This window comes from Triturus cristatus, chromosome 7 (assembly GCF_964204655.1).
Source record: "Triturus cristatus chromosome 7, aTriCri1.1, whole genome shotgun sequence".
Lineage (NCBI taxonomy): Eukaryota > Metazoa > Chordata > Amphibia > Caudata > Salamandridae > Triturus > Triturus cristatus.
The window spans coordinates 211,771,488-211,795,046 of NC_140590.1; the positions used below are offsets into that span (position 1 = coordinate 211,771,488).

The window sequence follows — 23,559 nt, forward strand, 5'->3', positions numbered from 1 at the left end:
TTAAATATAAAGCAAGACCAAAGATATTTCATTGTCACATGTATATTGTTGGTTTCACAATATATTGTACAGTAAACAAAAACATCTTGTGTACATTATACAATTTTTCATTAAGGAAAAAAACGAATCAAGCAAATTGCTTTTATCTTCATAGATGTTGAAGCCCAATGCATCTCGGGATTTGAAGTATCCCTTCGTCAGGGGCAATCTAGAATGAAAACACAAACAGTAGTATATCTCTAAATGAAAAATAATCAGTTTCCTAATACAAGTCTATCTGATGGTGCATGGGTAGGAATACATTTGCTTGGACAATACATGCTGTGCGATGGTAATGTTAATGGGTAAGTGTACTGGAAAAATGGATGATGTGAACCAAGTCGATAGTCTTTACTACGGGACAGCGTTCTGCCGACCAATTCATCACTAATCGTCCCTCTGTTAGTCTCACCGAGACCGCAGGTAACAGTTTATATTGAGGTGGGTTCACATGGGTCACACCTTGCAGGAAGGATTTCGTCACGTTATACCACTGTTTTCTTTTATAGAATTCCGAGAACTTGCGCCCGAGCCCATTACTGGTTCACTATTTTAACTTGTACCATCCGACAGTATGGATACAATAGGTGAGCCTACCATTTATATTCTTCCTCATCACGCCTCGATTCCCTGAGATCATTATATGACTACACTGAGGTGTACATGCCGCACTCTTTTCATCGGTTCATTAACATTTATCACTTTATTCAGGTACTTTTCACTGGCTGTTTACCTTTGATCACCGCCCCCTGATTACGGAAAATATCACAGTCCTTTTTTTACTGCACATGCTAACTCCACGTCGATACGATCGTTTCACCTTTGGTCACCGCCCCCCTATCACGAGATTTGGAAAACATTACAGCTTTCTTTACAGCACTTGCTAACTCGACTTTGATACGAATGGTGCACATTGACTACCAATTGACAAGCCTCATCTTAATCTCTGGACTCTTTTACGGTGAATCTTAAACAGACCATCGACTTGGTTCACATCATCCATTTTTCCAGTACACTTACCCATTAACATTACCATCGCACAGCATGTATTGTCCAAGCAAATGTATTCCTACCCATGCACCATCAGATAGACTTGTATTAGGAAACTGATTATTTTTCATTTAGAGATATACTACTGTTTGTGTTTTCATTCTAGATTGCCCCTGACGAAGGGATACTTCAAATCCCGAGATGCATTGGGCTTCAACATCTATGAAGATAAAAGCAATTTGCTTGATTCGTTTTTTTCCTTAATGAAAAATTGTATAATGTACACAAGATGTTTTTGTTTACTGTACAATATATTGTGAAACCAACAATATACATGTGACAATGAAATATCTTTGGTCTTGCTTTATATTTAAGGTTTAAATTGTTTGTTAGTTAACACTAGACTATTGGTTTACAATTAATGATATATGTGTTTGAAACCTGTATTTTGACTACACATATTTAGGGGTTTTGTCCCGCACAGTGAACAGTGCGAGGTACTCAGTGGGTTTTCCCACTTCCTTTTGTTCTTCTCCTCACGCTCCACATGTGTCTCTCCTCACCCTCCACACGTGTCTCTCCTCACCCTCCACACGTGTCTCTCCTCACCCTCCACACGTGTCTCTCCTCACCTTCCACGTGTCTCTCCTCACCCTCCACATGTCTCTCCTCACCCTCCACGTGTCTCTACTGCACGCCTCACACTGCTGCACGCCACACACTGCTGCACACCTCACACTACTGCACGCCTCACACTGCTGCACGCCTCACACTGCTGCACGCCTCACACTGCTGCACGCCACAAACTGCTGCATGCCGCTGCACACCACACACTGCTTCACGCCTCACACTGCTGCACGCCACACACTGCCACACACTGCTGCACGCCACACACTGCTGCACGCCGCACACTGCTGCACGCCGCACACTGCTGCACGCCACACACTGCTGCACGCCACACACTGCCACACAAAACATTGCTGCACGCCACACACTGCTGCATGGCACACACTGATGCAACCGGCACACTGCTGCATGCCACACACTGCTGCACACTGCTGCATTACTCACTGCTGCATGCTGCACGACACTGCTGCACGCAGCACACTGCTGCACGCCGCACACTGCAGCATGCCGCTGCACGCCACAGTGCTGCATGCCTCACATTGCTACACGAAACACTGCTGCACGCCGCACGCTGCTGCACGCAGCACACTGCTGCACGCCGCACACGTCACAGTGCTGCATGCCTCACACTGCTACCCGACACACTGCTGCAGGCGGCACACTGCTGCACGCGGCACACTGCTGCACTCCACACACTGCTTTTATGCGAGTTTATGCTACTGACATTGGAAATGACAAAGCCTTTCATTTGTTTTAAAACCAAAACATAAATAAAAGGCATTGTAATTTTACAATGCCAATAGCTCAAACTCTTATAAATGCGAGACCTATTGCATTGCAAATGCTTGTTTAAGTTGGTGTGGGATTTTCTTGTGTTGTGTTTTCACTTTATTACTTTTTAAAGCTGCATAAATACTTTACACTTGCGTCTAACTTAAGCCTGATAGATGTTTGTGAGAAGCTACCAGAGGATTAAGCACAGGTCAATTTAGTCACCTTTTGCTTTTCACCCTGACAGGGATTGTGGTTTCTGTTTAAGAAGAGTTATCTCACCTCAACCAAAAACCCAGTTTCTAACACTATCCATCTTGGATGAGGCATTAGTGTTACATTTGACCCAGCTTTTGGCAAGCTTGGCTCTCTTCAACACCACTTGAATCAAAACTAGGAGGGTCATAAAACTTCAGCTTTGCTCATAAATTGTATCCCTGCCATCTTGTAAATAAGCATGGCCAGCATGGTCTTAATTTCCTATTGGCTTTTGATCAGCACGATTATGAAGGCTATGGATTGATTCCTACTCCAAACATATGTAGTCTATAAATTGTGGATAGGTTTCTGTCAGTATTTTTGGCTTAGGACACTGGGAAGTTAAGGATCAGTTGATGTGGCATAGTTTTAGAGATGTGCGACAGTTCTGATTTCTCTTCAGACGTCACCCAACTTTGACATTCTGGCCCATCAAATCTGCACTTGGCAAAAAATTCAATTGTTGAACATGCATGCCTGAGAGACTCTCTTCTTCCATCAATGGATGGGTGGAATTCATGCCTTGTGTACTGACCCACTTATGTCATGACATGGATGCAGTGAGTGCCAAATTATATTGTTGGAGCTAACTGCAATCTTAGACATAACATAAACTTATTTTTTGTCCAATTGCATTGGTTTCCAGCCACAACAAACAATGTAACACACAGCTGTTCTGGTCTCTGATTGAAGGTATTATACAGACCCTGAAGTCTTTAGTGGCCCCTATGACAATCGAGCAATTTAAAAAAAGAAAAGAAAGCTAGGGAGTACGAACACTCTCTAAGGATGCTCACAGCCAAGATGAGGACTTGGTTGAAATCCAATGTTTTTTTTTAATAAAGCAACTGAAAGGCTGCTGTTGGTCTGAGTCAGCATCCCCTGCTCCCAGAGGTGATGTTGGTTGTAGAAGTAGTGATGGTAGTTGTGGTAACACTGGTTTAACTAGTGGTAGTACTGATGTTGGTACTAAAGTAGAAGTGATCGCAGATGAAGAATTGTTGAATTAGTAGCAATGATAACAGTGGTATTTGTAGTGCGGTTGGTTGTGGTAGTGATGGTGGAGACAGTGGGTCTGATATGATAGTGGTAAAAGGGTGTTCATAGTGGTGTTTATAGCACTGCTGGTAGTGTGTCAAGCATAGTGCTGTTGGTGATGATTGTAGTGGGGGTAATGGTGTGATGATGGTAGTGATAATGGAGGTGATGGTGGTGGGAGTGGGGATGTGGTGGTAGTGGTGATGCTGAATATGGTAGTGACAGTGCTTGTAGTGCTGATGCAAATGATAGTGATAGTAGTAGTGATGGAACATGGATGATACAGTGCATTTGAGTACATATTGCTGATGCATGTACAAGCAGCAGGGGAAGCTTGTGTGTAAAGCAATACTGGCTCAAAAACACAAAGACTTGAAACAACAGAAGTGGTAGAGTATAGGAGACGAGAAGAGTGAAAGAGATGCTGGAGCCGGACCAAAGGAGGGAGGGGCAGAGCAGGAGCTGTGGCAAGAAGGAAATGGGGCAGAGACGAGCTGGGATGTCTGTGAGCGAGGTTAAGAAGGAAGGCGTAGCAGAGAACATGCAGGCAATACTATGAACAAACATGAAGTCATTGAATGAGGGTGGTGAAGAGAATGAGCAATAATAGCAAACAAAATACACAGGCCTACTTTAGGAGGAATATAATATTTAATTGCTAGAAAGATCTCTCTCTACAATGGCGCTCAGTGGATACCTGTAAATTTCCTTTCAAGGGACTTCTTTTGACTACGAGTGCCTGTTTCTTCCTAATACAAAAGCAGACAGTGGGTAGGCAAAATGCCTTCACTCTTACTGTCAGGCACCCCAGACAAGGAATCGGTGTCGGTCTGGCACTATCAACAAGCCAATGGTATGAGGGGCTAACCCAATTCCCTACCTCTATGTGCTGTTGTGCGAGCTGAAGCAAAATTTGTATGAGACACAAAGGGAGCAATGGCTGAAAGAGGCTGCCCCAATGCCCTTTTGTGTATACAATTATTGCATGTATTATTTTTATTAAATAGAGATGGCTGCTGGAGAGCTAGGTATAAAAGGTCAAATCCACAAAGTGTGCAGCACAGTAAATCCTTAAATATGTTGTCTTTATTCATATGTAGATGTCAAAGATACATTACTCTACGAACCACAGTGTAACCCACACTAATGTTATATGTCATAGCGCAAAACCACAATTTCTGATCGTTGGAAGGGGAGGTGATACCTTACATTATATGTAGTTTTGCTAAAACAGCCTCCTGCAGTTTAAATAGTTTTCAAAACTTGCTTCTTTTCCTTTCTCATCAAGTGAGTGTTGAGTAAAACTCAGTTATATTGTTATTTTATGTACCAGTGATTGAGACCAGAACTAAGTTAACTGAAATAACTTGCATTTTTTTTATTTATTTCAGGATTCACAAAGAAATCTCTCAGGAGAACGTCCATGCAATTAAGTAATTGAACCATTTTGTCATTTATTCTACACAGAGCGGGAACTATATTTGTTTATAGATATGTTCTGAATTGCTGTACAAGCTGGAGTGAAAAACAGGACTTACTTTGCATAAAATATAATTCCAAAATTTGGAAGAAAGAAGTTGTGTGTTTTTGTGGCCAACTGGTGTGCAGATTATGCACCACAATTTGGAGTCTGCAGCTCTGTCTATATGTATCACGGCAATACTACTGTTTTTGTGTGGTCAGCTTTATTTAGTGGATAGAGCACATCCAAAATATGCTATGCACTTCTATCTTTCTAACACTATTCCAGTCAGTCACACAACAACATATTTATTCTCATAGGAATTTATGTAAGTCTCTCATGGGATTCTCAGCTTGTGATAAAAGTACCTTGCTCGAGAAAAAGCGAGCAAAATGAACAATTCAGTGGTCCATCTACCTAAATATTTTAAATAGAACTTGAACATCTGCTATTTCAATGGTATCTCGAAAGTTTAATTTGGACGTAAGAATATGGTGTGTGTTATGTACTTTGGTAACGTTTCCACTTCTTTTTAAAATATTTTGATATTATGTCCAGTACACTGTAATTAGTATTCAAAAATGGCTCATTAAATGATAAAAAAATTATCTGGTAACTTGTTTATGTCTCAGATTGGTAGTGCCTTATAGTATCATCTAGTGATTTTCAAGTGTAAACCTGTTTTCCATTTGTAAAGATCTATGACACCACCGTGTCTGTTATTCATAATGTAAGACTACAAATACATGAATCAATTATTAAATATTTACACATTTCATTGCGATAAAAACTAGCTCAAAGTCAAAGTCAAAACAAGCTTTATTCGGTATATAGAAGATATATCCATAAAAGCATTCTACAAAAAAAAAAATCAATTCATCATAGATTTTACATTTTTCCACAATAAAAAATTCCCAAAGAACATTTCTCCAGTAAAACTTTTCACCCTAATTAATGTTCTTAAAACTTGTTTTCCACATAAATATAAATGAAGCATACCAATTATATTTATGTGTCCTCACAAGTAGCAGTAAGAACAAAAGCATGCAATAATTCATAAGAGAAAAAGTTAAAAACTCAAGCCGCTGCTTATTGCCATTGAAACATATCAAGAATTGTAGTGGGACAATATAGACTGCAAACAAAAATGTTAGAATGAACAGTCTATTTAATTTCATAATTCAACATTTCCAAGTGCGAAAGATCCTTTCTTCGTTTGATAGCCATTTGAATAAAAATGATAACCACATTACCATATATTTTCCAGGTTGCAAATTTGATAAAAAGCGGATTTAAAGGAATATAGTCTATTGGCAATAAAAAGGGGTCGTAAAATTGATTTTCTAATGTCCCTATAAAAATTACAAAAGAGTAAAAAATGCAGAGTTGTCTGGGAGGATTTACCATCACATTGGCATTTAGGTAGATTAGAACTCCATTTACTCATTTTAGGGAAAGCTATCTGAAAGTGGAGCGTATGCAACCTTAATCTTGTTAAATAAAATCTGTGTTGTACATTTCTTATAAAAACAAGATCCGGCTGGGTGCCCGGTGAGAATGGACCTTCACAATAGGATATGACCCTTGATTTTGTACTAAGTTCAGCTATCCTCATTATTTCTCTGGATTTAAAATATCTCCTTTTTAACTCCCCTTTACTATTGGACTGGATGCTCTCAGGATCATCAAAATAAGTTGCCACGTTACACTGAGTTAAAAGACTATAAATATGATGTAGCCATGGTATTTTCCTGCCATGGTCAAGTTCGAGTCAATCCAAGATCATGGCTTTAGTAAAATGAGTTTCATCTTTAGTCCAGATTCGGTACCACAGTGCAAGAGCAGCCATACTAATCAAATCACTGAAGTATGGTACATCTGTCTCCCTATGGACTATATAATTAGCTGTTGAATTGGAAACCGATAATTACCGTCTTAAAAACTTATTTTCCCAGGGTTTGTAATGGGGAGGTATTTACCATACCCCATAAGGCTCCGCCATAACATACCCCTGTGATGCACTTGCTCCCATATAGTTTAAAAATTTCACGCACTGGCTTACTAATTTACATAAATTAATATGTGTGCTCCATGATCCTTTGCTGTTAAAAAGTAACCCCAGATAAGGGAATGTAGATGTCCTTTCGAAATTTACTCCCCCCAACATAGTGGTTTGTACTCTTGGCTTTACTTTTCCCACACGTCATGACCAATGTTTTACTCAGATTTTTAGGTCTTTTTCAGTCATTACGTTTGTAAAATTAACAATCAGGAGTTGAAGGCCATTTGCTGTCCTGGATATTATGACTGCATCATCTGCATATAGTCAAACTGGGGGTACGTGCTTGCCAACAATGGGGCCATCAGCTTTCAGACTCTGTTATAAAATGTTAATATCATTAATATATAGCAAAAATAAAAGGGGGGCAAGAACGCAACCCTGTCTAATCCCACTGGATACTCTAAAGTGCGTTGTACATTCCCCGTTTTGACCGTAGCGTATCTTTGAGGTTGAGAGCGTATATCTTGGATAAAAAACAATAATGTCATATGGGGCGCCCATCCTTTCTAGTGTTTGCCATAACTTGATGGGGTTTACTAAGTCAAATGCACTAGAAAGGTCCCTTCCTTCAAGTCCCTGTTTAGTCTAGAACATTGCTGATTAAACCATCGTGGGCAGTTATCCCTATTTTTCTTATTTTTGACTTTCAAATCTTTAGAGATTTCTGCGGAAATGTTTTGAAAGCCCATTACAGTATCAATGTTACTACAAACTTTGTTTGAGCATGTTTTTATATGGTGATCATTTTTTAAAACTACATTCTCCATAAAAATTATAGGGTTAACACCCGTCCACTTGATAGAGATCCCATTTTTGCCTTGTATTTTAATATCGGCAGCAGAGACACATGCCTTCACCCTATAATATAAACTAGAGTTCAACATTAACAAGAGGGGGTGATGATCACTAAGCAGGCTAAGCTGTATAAAACATTCATCAACTAAGGACCTGCATTACCTTGACAGTAAAAAGTGATCAATACATGAAGACGACCTAGCCCCCTCATATGTATGAATAACATGAATTCCCTCATTAACACCCTGCTCCATGATTTCTAAATTATATTTATGTATAACATAGTTAATTGTTTCACCATAGGCATTGTAAGGTAAATGAGAAATGTGATCACCTAGTTCATCTTCATAACCACATTGGTCCCCTGTAAAAGAACTACATAACTCACTATTAAAATCACCGGCCCAAATTAGTATATACTCACCCCCCAGTCCCTACAAGAAATTGTCCAGCTCTTCCTCCATTGTTATAATTATCCTGTGTCTCGTATTATCAAAAATATTATTGTAAAAATTATTAACTACGATATTCTGCTTTCCTTTGACACGGAAGAGTAGGAACTGGTAATACTGTGAGTTTGTGAGGGTTCTTTTTAAGTTCAGGGGAGATGACACTGATATTAATACTGCAAGACTCTACTTGCTCTCCCGGCCTTTGACGGAATTGCTTTAGTAAAAATAGTTTCAAAACCATTAATAAAAAAGGCTTCTATAAGCCATGTTTCTTGCATTAAAATCAAAGAACGAAATTGTATGCTTTTAAGCCATACAGTGTCGTGCAATTTATTTTGAACCCCTTCAACATTCCATGACATAATTTGCAATGATCCAACCTCTGAGCAATTAGTTGGATCTATGTCAGTCGAACTAATAAGGGGGGTGGAATTGCTGCAAGTGTTTATTTGCGCCACATCTATGGGTGCTTCTACTGTACTAATAGGAGAAATAATATGATTACCTTTGTTCAATTGCGCTACTTCTACACGCACTTCTTCTATCAATGTACTCAAAGACTTGGTAGTAAAAATACTATCATCCGGTTGTACAGCTTTTAAGCACAGTCAATCGACCTCGCTACAGCTTCTTAAATGAGAAAACCTATTCGACGTAGATAATATAATGTGATTTACAGGGCTATGTTGGGCTGTACCAGTTAGTTGGGACTGCTCGGTTCAAGATCTATAGAAATATCCAAGAGGTACTGCAATGATGGCATCATTAGGGCGATCACATGGCCAAATATGTTTTGTTGATACATCTTCCAGTAGGCGACCCACCACTTCAGGGTGGCAAAAATATATTACAACGCAGTCCCCTTCACATCACTTTCCTTCTACCCACCCAACTAACTCTTCTTAAAATGATTGTTTCTTGGGATAGAAGCCTAGCGCTACAATAATATTTAGGGGAGAACCAGTGTACAACCCGGTTCTTCAGCGATTCCCAGGGTTCTGTGGCATTGTCAGGTAGTTTAGGGACATTTTTTAAAACAATGACATAGGGAGTAGCCTGACGGGGCAAGCCAAGAGAAACCCCTCTGATACCTCTTAGGTTGTTGGTAGCCTTTGCTTGCTAGATTATATTTAGAGCCATTTTGTGGATTGCCATTCTTCGTTTTAACAACAGGATTTAGCCGAGATGATCCGGGTACTTCCTCTGTTTGTTTTACGGCTGATTGATGAATATTAACCATCTCTATTTCACTTACATCAATTTGTGATCTCTTATCAAGGTTTCTACTAGACATAGACTTTTGACATGTACTAGATACATTACATGTCCGTAAAGCTACAACCAGTTCCAACAACTGGGAAATGTCTTTTTGCACTAGTTTTATTTCAGTCATAACACGCCTTTCAATGGTGTCAATTTTCCTATGTAATTTTTTGAAGAGTGTATCAATGCCTTGCATATATCGTATTGACTCTTCAAGACCTGTCCCCATGTCCTTCCCATCCGGTTTTATGGTCTTCCCCATTTTTGGGGTTTTTGGAAAACTGGTCTTTGCTGGTGCTGTGTATTGTTTACACCTCTTCGCGGGTGGAGAAATCAAATTAGGTGTATCCGATGCTATGGAAATTTCAAGAGGGGTTGTTAATACACAAGGGCCCGACTTTAATGAAATGATCTGATTTGGGAATGTTGGAACTATTATCCTTCAGGCTGTTACTCCTGCCATGACAGTTATTCGAGTCCTGTACTTCAGGCTCAAAGCCAGCACTATTACAACATTCAGGGCCGTTTTAGTTCCGCCAGTTGCTCCTCTACTTGTACAATCTCACTGTTAATAATGCCCATTGCATTTTTCAAATAATTTGTGATTGGTACAGCTTTTCCAGCGGGCTTCCCCTTAGCTGTTCCCAGTTTTCTCTTCCCCATTTTACTTCAATGTGCTCCAAAGCGAGGCAAAAGAAAAATGGTAAGTGCTCCTTACCGGTACACTTGACTTCAGGACGCAGGGGCAAGGGATATGGCCCAGCCTTGTCCGGTCTCAGACAGGTGCAGATGGGCCCGTCCTTGGCCTGGGCACGCCCGCGCAAGTCCCGCGCTGTGGAAACCCTGTCTGCAATTTAAACACCTCCTGGCGCTCTCTGTGGCATATGCAGCGAGCGCGCTTCTTAGGCTGCTGGGAATTGCAGTTCGGTCCCCTCGTGGACTGGCGCCTCAAAAGACTCCGGTGGCACCAGGAGGCTGTAGGTGTGGTGAGTTGCGGGCACCAAGAGAGTGAAGTGAGTGAAAAGAGCTCCCCTGAATAAATCAATAAATATTTACACATTTTATTGCCATAAAAAACTAACTCATAGTAGGGGGATCTAAAATAATTTTACAAGTAGATTCTCATCAATGGGTCAGATGTTACACAATCACAACATTAACTTCATCCACCAGTGTGCAGTAGATAGTGATCACTGCAGAGTGCATACTGAAATAGTGAAAAACAAGAACCAGGATACGTTTAAAAACAAACACAATTTATATGTGATTGAGCTGCCTTTTTATACTAAGGTTAGTGCTTTTTTAACTGTAATCATTCCATATCTAGCTTGCTCCATCATCCCAACATATTTGTGACGTCTTCTTCCTGACAGATCCACCTCTCCTGAAATAATATTCAGAAATGACAATAGACCAAATTGTCCCCTCTGGAATCCTTGCTGTGATAAACCACTCTATAGTGAGATTCCAATGCTGGATATACCAATTAAAATAGGCAATTAATGACAAAAGGAATTAAAAATGAATATTTAAAACAAGATTATACCCAACAACCCCAGAGAAACACAAATATTTTTATTAGTTAATACTAGGCTTCCAGCAACTGAGACATCATTTGATAAGTGCCGCTCGTGAAAACTGACCTTTGGTGCTCCGGGATTCCCGTATTGAGGACTGCGAGGTCCAGCAGCCCTCCAACTTCCTGCTGCTGCCTCTTCCTCAGGACCCGCCCCTGGACACAGGATAAAACCTCGCGGCCCCCGCTTCGCGGGAGCCGCTCGTGAAAACTGACCTTTGGTGCTCTGGGATTCCCGTATTGAGGACTGCGAGGTCCAGCAGCCCTCCAACTTCCTGCTGCTGCCTCTTCCTCAGGACCCGCCCCTGGACACAGGATAAAACCTCGCGGCCCCCGCTTCGCGGGAGCCGCTCTTGAAAACTGACCTTTGGTGCTCCGGGATTCCCGTATTGAGGATTGCGAGGTCCAGCAGCCCTCCAACTTCCTGCTGCTGCCTCTTCTTCAGGACCCCGCCCCCCGGCGTGACTATATCTTTCCGCGCACATATTTCCGCAGCGCGGAACGCAGCGCGGGCGAAGCCCGGGACAAGGGTGGGCCCGTCTGAGCCCGTCAGAGACCGACTGAGGCCGGGACGGGACACACCTCTTGGTTTTACAGGTGACCAGGTGAGCCGTGTGCCAGTGAGATATTATGTTATATTTTGTGGTTGTCTGAGTCCAAATCTTCAACCCCGGGCCATTTCGCAGATACACCACAGTGCAGATTTGCTGCTCTTCTTCTAATCGACAATAACAGATATTGGCCACTGCTGGCACCAAGAAGGGCCGGAAGTCACTGAGCGGGTCCGGAGTGGTCGGGACTCTGGATAACTTTATAACTAGAGCTGCGTCAGTCTTACAGAGGGAAATCGAACTTACCGAGAAAAGACTGTCTCTCGATCTAGTGCTCGATAAGCGCTCTTCATTGGGCAACATTGCTTCAGTCAAATCACCGGTAGCTATAAACCATTTATCTACAATAGTCCATGATATCAATGTTTCATCCTTGAGCGGAAATGAAAATGTCGATGCTGCTGCAACCAGCAGCGTTTGTATTGTAACTGAACCCGGTGATTCCTCTTGCCCTGCCTCTTCTATACCTACGATCTTCGAAGGCACTACCAGATCTGGACAACCCATACGCTCCGATGCTATTCCTACTAAGCCTTCGGAGAAGGCGGTGAAACGTAAAAGGGGTGGCCCAGTGTTGACCAATAAAAGACCTAAAATCCAAAAACGGACAAACGATGGGGCATCTGAACCCGTGCCTACCACAGATTTGATGGTTGAAGGTCCCGAGGCACCGCTGGGCCCCGTATGGAACAATGACTTTTGGCAAAAGATGGAACAGCTATTTACCGCGATTTGTCGCCCTATTTGCAACAGACTTGATTCCTTGGAAAACAGTCTCATTAATTTGGAATCAATGATTGTTTCATCTACTAGGGCTAAGGGTATAGGGGATAGAGGGGGTAATATAGAACGCTCTGCTGAGACCGGCGCCTCTGCTCCCAATCCACCTACTGCTCTGACAGTTACTGCTGAACAACCTATCGTACAGGGTCAGAGCCAGGGATTGCTTACTGTCCCACAAGCAGTCCCCTATGTCCCAGCCAGTATAGGGAGTCCCAGGAACAGAGCGAGCCATGCAACTACTAATCCACCCAATATTTCATCAATAAAGTCTATTGGGCTCGCTCAATCTCCATGCAAGCAGCCAGGACTCTCCCTTGACCTGAAGTTACCTTGTCTGGATCTCCCTTCTGAAACTGCACCATATGTGGTGATCCTTGCTGGTGTTCCTACTTTGAACCAAGGATCAAGGGAGACATTTCTCGATTTAAAGAATGAATGCACGCACTGGTTAAACTGCAACAAACCCCTTCCGAAACAGTGCTCAAGTGAGATTCTATTTGAGAGGAGAATCAACTGGGTTGGACATAGAGCCAAAGACGTTCCAGGAGATTGTGTAGTCATTAATTTTAGGAACCCAAATACGGTTAGGTATATCTGCACATTCCAGCCAGGCCCCAACTTCAGTCCCCACTCAGTAATTAGAGCTCTTCCCCTTATCTATTTCTACCCAGGACCCCAGTACTTTAGTACTAATGATTTCAACAGGGGAAGGGTGGCCAATGCGCGAATTGGTAGGGTTGGATTACCCCCTCTTGATTTTAATATAATTCAAGGCCTAGACCGACTTTGCCCACTCCCGCTTGAAACTTTCCACCATTTTAATAGATACAGCACCCTCGATCAAGTGGATTGACGCTCGAACCCTAGTATTTTGAAACTGCCCTTAGTCCCGGGGAAACAGTTAGTAATGGAAGAGTTAGTTATGGAAGGGCTGGCAAATTGGCCTATGCGGGAAAGAATGGAAAGGGTAACTACTTCACCATCCACCACCAATTCTGTCGCTGACCAGACTTTAATTCTAAGTAAATCAAAGCCGAGTCCTCGTTTGTTGTCATGGAATGTGGCAGGTCTCAAGAGCAAACTGGACTGCGAGGACTGGGGCACATTTATAGCCAATTTTGATATTTGTCTAATGCAAGAGACATGGGCATTAGAAAATTCACATAGGGTAGGCTTTGCATCCTTTAATACACTAGCTGTAACTAGTGGTAGGGCTAGACCTTCAGGGGGCCTTACCACCTGGGTGGCACTCCATTTGGGTGCCTTGGCAAGGCAAATCCATACCAACTCAGAAGACATTCAATGTACCTTACTTGAGTTGCCAAATAACATCCACTTGGCTCTCCTGAATGTCTACTCAGGACCTTCTCAGGGTGGTCGGGAATCCGAGGCCATGGAACTGCTAAATAAATTTATTCTGACTCTGGATCCAGAATATTCTGTGGTTGTAGGTGGCGACTTTAATTGCCAATACGAACCACTCTGTGTGTCGACTTCAGACGACCCAACCACAGAGAATGAATACCGGAATATCCCCGATCCAATGATTCTAAAGGTCAAAGCATGGACCCCTCTGGTCCTCCAGATCTCCGCTCTTACCCTTTCCCTGTCATTGAGGGCATGCAACGGGAGATTTGATTCTGACAGACCAGGACGAGCTACTTTTAACAGGGCCGGACATACCTCTATCCTTGATTATATTCTCATTGAAACCAGATCTTGGGACAAGGTGCTTGATTTTAGGGTGTTAGATCGAATTGATAGCGATCACAACGCTCTAGTTGTAACTTTCAAACCAGGCTGTTGGGGCATGAGCACCTATGATATAACATCATCCCTCATCGCACAACCCCCCATATTACACAATAACAAACGAAGGGTGAGATGGCCCCGCATCGCCGCAAGCCCAAATAAAATCTCAGAAATTTATAGCCTTGCCCTACCTCATCTTATTGAAATGTCTGAGGTGGGTTTACCTCGATCTCCACCAGAACAGGCAACTGGACCAACAGGCATTCACCTACAGTTAGTAGACAAACTCTCGAAGGCGTTCTGTCTGACTGGGTCTGCGAGGCCCCATCTGCCTAAAAGGCAATTGTGGTACTCTGCCGAGTGTAGGAAATCGAAGAGCGAGTTACTTATCGCCATCAAGGCCCTAGACAAAGGCAGGATCAAAGTATTGAGGGCTAAACATAAACAAACCTTAGAAAGGGCTAGAAAATCATGGGAATTTGACATCTGGGAAGAACTAAGATCGACTTTGGTAGCAAAGGACTTTAGGGGCTTCTGGGCTATTGTCAGCAAGGGCAGGAAAGAAGCAGGAACGATCTCATTCCCAAACATAGCCCCAGCGGTATGGGAAGCTCATTATGGGGGTCTTTATTCAAGCCCAAATGACAATATACTACCTTTGCCCATTTCTCCTCCCAGACTCCCTAGTCAAGCTGAAGCCACAACGACGATAACGACAAAGGAGGTGGAAATGGCTATACATCTACTGATACCCAACAAAGCGCCGGGATTGGACAAAATCCCTGGCGACCTCTACCGTTCGGAACCAAAGATCTGGGCGCCGTATCTTTGTGCCCTATTTAATTTTATTCTGACGGGAGGTGATCTCCCAGAGACCTGGCTAGGTGCGGAGATCGTGCCTATATTTAAGAAAGGCTGTCCTTTAAAACCGTCAAACTATAGGCCCATCAGCCTAATTGATATCACACAGAAGCTGTTTGGGCGTATAATATTGGACAGACTCCAGGCTTGGGAGACTGATAATAACATCTTAAGCTTCCTGCAAGCAGGATTCAGAAAGGGCACCTCCACTGTTGACCAGATCTTTCGACTCCAGGTCATACACTGGAAGACCGTGAGTTTAGATGGTGGCAACCTCTATCTCATTTTTGTTGACCTGAGATCGGCATTTGACCTGGTCCCGCGAGAAAATCTGTGGAAGGTGCTTCGGGCCCTCAATGTCCCCTCATATCTTTTGGATACTGTGTGCAGACTCCATATGCAAAACTTTGCCCAGGTTAGATGTGGCAAATATGGTGAGCTTTCTTCCCGCTTTCCCGTCAACCGTGGAGTCCGACAGGGATGCGTGTTGGCACCCACGCTATTCTGTTTATATATCAACGGGCTCATTAAACACCTGGAAGGTATTAGGGACACAGATGTGCCAAGACTTGCCACGGGTATGGTGCCAGAGTTGATGTTCGCTGACGACACTCTTTTGTTGTCACGAACGTCAACTGGCATCCAGTGTATCTTGGATGGCTTTGTGGATTTTTGCGCAGAAAGAGGCTTAGAGATCAATTTAGCTAAAACTAAATTTATGATCCTCAATTCCCCCTAACACACACGGCCAAACCCAGTCCTGAATGGCGTTCACCTTGAGCGGGTAACCACATTCGGCTATCTGGGGATTTTATTACAAGAAAATGTTGGTTGGGGTGGTCAAATTGCCAATTCTGTGCTAAAACTTGCCCAAACTACCGGGGGAATCTCCCAAGTATTCAGAGGTTCGGTCTCCAAACCAGTGTCCCCAGCACTAGAAATATATAGGACACAAGTAAGAGCAGCCTCCATTTATGGAGCAGAACTGTGGGGCCACTCTAGAATACACAGCCTGATTGGGTCTGAAAATTCATTCGTGAGGAGTCTGCTGGGTCTTCCCTCTAGCTCCCCGTTGACCCCTATCAGGCTGGATTGTGGGTTGTTACCCATGGAACAAGTGGTAATTCTGCGTCCATTGATATACTGGAAGAGACTTTGGTCCAATGAAGAGTTGGGATTCTACCGTGAGGAATTTAAGGGAGTCTGGCCTCAACTAAAGAGCAAGAATATCCCTTGGCTGAGATTCGTTAGGGATATCTGCACTAAGATTGGCCTTCCTAAATTATGGACCTCTCCGGAGGTCTCATGCCCGGCTCTATCTAAAGTAAAATTGGTCGAACAGTTTAATAACTACCATCTGGCGTGTCTTTATGAATGCCCTAAGATCGGCAGGCTGACGGCTGTGTTCCTCCAAATTAAAGATAACTACAGGAGAGAGGAGTTTCTAGATCTGGTTAGTCCTCCGGCCGCGAGGAAGCTTTATTGTCAATTGAGAATGGGTTGTCTCCCGCTCAGATCATTCACATCTGGGTGGGATGTCAACAATTCTACTGCCTGTCCGGCTTGTAGACATAGACTGGAGGATGAAAAACACGTTTTCTTTTTTTGCCCAATATACTCACCCCAAAGAAAACGTTGGATCAAGCCCATATGCAACAATCTTGGTTTCAGAGAGTGCGAAAAAGCAATGAGAGTCCTAAAGTACGATACCAAACCCCCAATAGTCTTTGCAGTTTCCCGGTTCCTCAATGCTATATGGATAATACGTAGGAAATTTTTGTAATTAATTACTTCGCCCAAATATTTCCCTGTTTTACTCGAATGTATTTGTAATATTTCTCAACTATGAATTGACTGGTTTTTCTTTTATTTTTCCTTTTATTATATTGTGTATTGTGATAATCTATGTCGCTTTTATGGCCACAGAGCCGAAATAAAGTTTATCAATGGCAATGGATAAGTAGATGGGATGGCATAAGGATTTAAACCTCCATTCAAAGAGTATATGTAATGCGATGATCACATACCTCATGAACATCTTTGTTTATTGCTTAATTGTAAGCATTTGTGTTTTATAGCCATCATGATTGTATCACTCTCACTGCTAAAATTGATTGGATCTAAATAAAGAAGTGGGAAGTGGTGCAGGTGTTAAAAGTATTAATCCAACTACATTGGGCAAGCCCTATTATTAGTCACGTCTAAACTACTATGGGAAGTGAACATCAATTTTTGAAGTTTGAAATTTGATTTATTGTCTTCCTACAATACTATAATCATTCTCTCCTGTTCTCTACGCAGGGTTTTAACTTGGCTTTTCATAGTCATGTATGAAAAATTCCGTAGGTTTAGCCTTTTTGTTACTTAGTTTAATTTTGGATGAGACACTGTGAATGACATGTTTCAAGCATTAACTTTTTTGATAACAGCATGACTCTATATTGCCTTCATTCAGGAATAACCAGCTCTGTTACATCTACGGCTTCTTTCGGTAAAGGTTACTTCAAATATCATTCGTTTTTGGGATTTTTTGTGTGGTGGAATCCAACCAAGTCTATAATTCCATGTTTGATAAGGTCATCTTATTCTTCGCCCGTAGTTCATGCAAAGATTGTATGTATAGGTTAAACAAAAGTGGTGACAGACATTAACCTGGTAAATCGCCAATAGCCACTTTTTTATTTAGTTTGCTTTACCAATACACACCCTTCCCATATAACTATCCTGGAAGCAAACAAACCACTTGCCAGAAGAGGCCCACACCCGTCATCTCTCTTAATCACACCTCATCTCCCTAAATCTTTGTCTCATCAATAAATCAATCAGGGAATTGTAAGCGCACTACTCGCCCGTGAGGGTCTCAAGGTGCTGGGCGGGATTGGTTCCTCAGTTCCTTTCAGTCGAAGATAGAGGTCTTGAACTCCTTCCTGAAGGTGGTCAGTGAGGGGCGCATCTGATGTCGATCGGGAGCTCGTTCCAGGTCTTGGCCGAAATGTAGGAGAAGGTTCTTCTCCCTGTTCTGACTCTGCAGATGTGTGGGGTTTTGGCAAGGTCAGCAGATCGGAGGTTTCTTTTGGGTACGTTGGAAGGTGATTCTTCCGTTGAGGTATTGAGGTCCAGTGTTGTGGAGGCAATTGTAGGCATGGGTGAGTATCTTGAAGGTGACTTTCTTCTCAATGGGGAGCCAGTGGAGATTCCGTAGTTGTTGGCTGATGTGCTTGTGTTGAGGGATGCCCAGTGCGAGTCTGGCGGTGGTGTTCTGTATCGTCTGGAGCTTGCGGAGTAGAGACTTGTTGATGCCGGTGTAGAGGGCATTTCCGTAGTCAAGTCTGCTGGTTATGAGTGTGTGGGTGGCTGTCTTCCTTGACTCGGGGGGATCCATTTGAAAGTCTTGCGGAGGATGCTGAGGGTGTTGAAGCACCTGTCAGTTCATGGAGAGGGAGGAGTCGAGTACGATGCTGAGGTTTTTGGCATGGTCCATGGGGGTCGGAGGGCTGGCGCGGGCAGTGGGCCACCAGGTGTTGTTCCAAGCTGATAGGGTGGGTCTGAGGATGAGGACTTCTGTCTTCTCCGAGTTGAGCTTCAGGCAGCTGTTGCTCATCCAGGATGCAAAGTCCTGCATTTCTTTCTGGAAGTTGAGTCTGGTGGTGGTGGGGTCCTTGGTGAAGGAGAGGATGAGGTGGGTGTCGTCGGTGTAGGATACTATGCTGAGGCCGTACTGTCTGACAATGGCTGTGAGGGGGACATGTAGATGTTGAAGAGGGTTGGGCTGAGCGATGATCCCTGGGTTACTCCGCAGTTGATTTCTGTGGGTTGGGAGAGAAAGGGTGGTAGTCTGATCCTTTTGGCTTCTGCCGGTGAGGATTGAGCGGATCCAGTTAAGAGCGGTACCTTGTATGCCAGCATCGTGTAGTCTGGCGGCAAGTTTGCGGTGGGAGACAGTGTCGAATGCTGCTGACAAGTCAAGTAAGATCAGGGGTACAGTGTGGCCCATGTCGAGGAGGGTGTGTATCTCATCTGTAGCAGTGAGCAGGGTGGTCTCGGTGATGTGGTTGCTGCGGAATCGGGATTGGGAGGGGTCGAGGATGAAGTTGTCTTCAATGAACCTTGTTAGTTCTGCATTGACGGCCTTCTCAGCAACTTTTGCCACGAAGGGGAGGAGCAAGATGCACTGGTAATTCTTGAGGTCCATGGGATCTGCTGAGGGGTTCTAGAGCAGGGGTCAGACTTCTGCACGTTTCCAATTATCAGGGAAAGTGCAGATCTCGAAGGTGGCATTAATGGTAGGTCGTAATTCTGGCATGGTGGCGGCTCTGTGGTAGATGTATGGTGGGTAGGGGTCTGTGGGGGCCCCTGACTGAATGCCTTTCATGGTCGGGCGGTCTCTTCGGTTGTGACCGGTGTCCAGGTGGAGATGGTGGGCTGGCTGGCTTTGCCGGGGGGTGGGGATGGTTGCCGAGTCAGGTGTTTGATCGTTGAAGTTGTCGTAGAGGTTTTTGATCTTCAGGTAGAAGTAGGATCCGAGCTTGTCACAGAGGTCCTGGGAAGGGGTAATGTCTTTGGTTTCCTGGGGGGCTTGGTGAATTCCTGGATGACTCCCCATAACGAGATGATCTTGAGAGATCTAGTGAGATCCATTGTATTAAGGGCATCCATAATCAGTGTTTGAACAATCAACATGGACTATGTGCTCCTGTTAGGGATGAATCACGATTGCAACTTGCCCTGGAGATTACAGGTGTCCACATGCACCAAAAATGAATTGAGCTGGACTATTGAAACTTTCTTAAGTGGAAGGGGGCATTCAGACCAGGTTGATAGGTTTCAGTATTTAACAATTTTAAATGTGCCTTTTTATGTGATGGCATAATCTATGCCTGCTTGGGGTTGTCTCCCTGATAAGAATTTCATATTTAGAACTTCTGGAAAAATTAACCACGGTCTCATTGCATTCCTTGGCATGTTTCAAATGTTTGTAAATACGTGTAAAGTAGGTTACAATGGAATCAACCCATTTGATACATTACATAGCACTTTTTACATTGAAATGAGTTGTGGATGTTCTATCTGAACTTGAAGCAAATTGCATCGGTTTCATGAAAGTAATCCACTGGTATTCAATTAGACATGCATTGATTTTTACCAAGGCCTTACAATAGGACTTGCACCAAAGTGTTGGGGAGAATGTTGTTATGGCTCTTTCTGCGTGAACCAGAGTCCTTGAGCTTAGCCTGGATAGATAACTGAATAGTTCTAAAATATCTACTGAAAAAATGGTGCCTATCTTAAAAGTCATTGTAATGTCATGTGATTATGATCATTCTGACCCTTGTGGTCCTACGTGGACTCCTTGCAAAGTTACATAATCAGTTGGGAGGTATTTGAGGTGTGTCTGGATGTGGTCAGTAAAGCCTATGATGCAGTGCGTTCAGTTAAAAGTTGCATGCTGAAGAATAAATATGTGTGTTACAGAGCTTCGGGTGTGGTATAGTCATTTGCATGCTCTGGAGCTGGCTACAACTGGCAAGAAGTGTGGGATCCGTGCCCCAAAGAAACAAGTCTGCTCTCCCTGAAAGTTTGCACTGCTACGGGAAACTCCTCGTGTGTGCTACGTGCACCTATTTAGATGAGACATAGTTTGGAGTTGGCATGTGTGGAATTGAATTGCCGGTCCAGCTCTTACAAGGCCCTGGAAGAATGTGAAGGCCCTACATAGGAGCAAAATCAGAAAACCTGCCAGAAGCCTACTGGTATGGCCAAGAGAAGAGATACTGTGCCACAGGGCAACACAGAGCCATCATCCATACACAGCAGAAACACTGAAGGCAGCGACAACCAGGTATGAAGCAGCACTAAAAGCCGCACCAACCAGATACAAAGAAGTGCTAAAGGCAGCAACAGTCAGGTGCAATAAAGTGCTAAAGGGATAGACAACCAAGTGCAAGAAAATGCTACAGGCAGTGACAGGCAGCTACAGAAAATACTCGTGCACCATGAACGAAGGAAGTGCCAACCGACCTGGTCGGAGGCTGATGTGTCCAAAGTAGCCAGTGGCATCCAATCTGATAAGAGGCAGTCGGAATAGTGAAATCTTTCAATGGCTGTAGAGAAGAGCAACAAGTACAGCGCAACCTGTTCCTGAAACCACCACCGCCATTTGATTCTGCTAAAATACTGAATATTGGCACCAGGTGGACTGTATGGATTGAATAGTTTGACTACTTCATAGATGCCCTCGCAGAAGTAGATCATCTAATAATACATAAGAACCTTGTAGGTGATTGAGTGAAAGAAGTAATAAAGAAAATATCACATTCTGATGAAGTGTTGTATCGTCAAATCTAAGAAAAGGTTGGAAGCAAGTTTAATCCAATGCCTAATATCAGTTATGAAAGAAACATTTTCAGCCAGCAAGTTGGTGAAACAGTGGTTGAGTTTGTTGAAAGACGTAATACCCTAAAATACTGCATGTTCAATCAATTCCATAATGAAGAAGCCATGTGTCTCTGAGTCATCGATGGTGGTCTCTCCGATTCATTCAGACTAAGCATGCTGAGAGAGTCATTCAGTCTAGAAAGTTAGTCATGGCTGCGAGAGATGAGAATCATGCAGATTGTTAGGCTGCTGATATGTAAGCTGTAACAACCCAGAATGAATCAGCGTTAATCATGAAAAGTAAGCAGAAAAACAGAGTGGAGGCCCATTAGATGATGTCTCAGAAGAAAAAGAAATTGTGTTTCCAACGTGGATTGTTATTTCCAGATGAAGATAAAAGTTCAGCCATTTGACAGCTATCCAGAGGCTGTGGAAAAGAAAGCCATTCAGAAAAACTCAATGCATCACTATGAGAAGAGATAAATGATGCCATGAATTTCCAGAAGAAGTTTAGTCATGCCCACAAGGCCAAACAACATCAACTGGGGCAAGTAGAGACTAAACAAAGTCAATCATAATCAAGTTCATCTTCCAAAGGCCCTTCAGAGTCTTCATTGAGTGACAGTAAAGAAGATGGATGTGCAATGATCATGTCACCCACAGAAAGACATGCACATGCAGGATTGGCTCTTTGTAAAGAAGAGATCGCCACGTGATGCAACCAAATTCATTTGACCGTCACCCCAAGATCATGCTAAAGGTTAATGACTGCCCTCCAACTTTCTTTATAGACAGTGGTGCATCAATCAGTATCATGCTGGCAAACAAATACAATGAACTGTCTCCAGTACCTTGTCTAACTCGTTGAAAACAAAGGTGTACACATGGGCTGCGTCTACGCCATTGCAAAGTCAAGGGTCAATTGTAGCGACCATGAGGCATTAGAAAGCGATAATACAAGCACCAATTCATGTTGCCCAAGGTACCTAGTCAAGTTCATTCTTACTCAGTTTGAGCACTGCTGCTGACATGGGACTAATATCCATAAACTACAACCTCAATGCACTTTCGAAAAAGTGAATGAATTCCAGTCGTTGTTCAATGGACTAGGGAAACTCAAGACAATGAAGATGCAACTTCACATTACTTAGGACCTTAGCATCACAGTTGAGTTGCTTTTTGTTTACAGGAGGCAACTGAGAAAGAATGAACTAGAAGCATTATCAAAGCATGAAATCATAGAGCGCTCTACTGGTCTGAAGCCATGGGTTTTACCTATAGTGGCAGTGCCAAAAAAGAAAAGTGGAGGTGCACATCGGTGTTGATATGTGTCACGCCAACAAAACAATTGAGAGAGAAAGACATCCATGTCCACACATAGTGGCCATGATTATGCAGCTGAATGTTGCCAAAGTCTTCTCTCGTCTTGATTTGAACAAAGGATACCATCACCTCAAGCTGTAAGAGAACTGCAGGATCATTACTACTTTTTCAACTCATGTTAGTTTGTTCAGATACAAAATAATCCATTTTGGTGTGTTGTCAGCTGCCAGGATGTCATTCGTTGAGTAATTCAACCTGTTACACATGCCTTCAACTATAGTGATGACATATTATTGTTTGGGGCCACACAAAAGTTCCCTTTCAATGTTCCTCTGAAGTTTCAAAAATACCAAACACGCAATTGAAAATGCAGATGAAATGGCTTACTTTGATCCAAAGTTGCATACTCTGACTGTTGTCTACCAAGCCGGATGGGTTGGGCTCGATCCTTACTCAACACAATAGACAGCCAAATGCTCTGAGACACATTTTGGCCTATGCTAGCAGAAGTCTATCTCAGA

General features: G+C 43.0%; 1 protein-coding gene across 2 annotated transcripts in view; it reads left to right on the forward strand.

Moving 5' to 3' along the window:
- Window positions 1–23,559, forward strand: part of LOC146809241 (zinc finger protein RFP-like) — a 255,257-nt gene that overhangs the window by 80,146 nt on the left and 151,552 nt on the right. For both annotated transcript variants that reach the window (XM_085616066.1, XM_085616067.1), the window contains exon 5: window positions 5,115–5,156. In XM_085616066.1, the coding sequence (XP_085472192.1) occupies window positions 5,115–5,156 (42 nt within the window). The remainder of the gene's footprint in view (window positions 1–5,114; window positions 5,157–23,559) is intronic.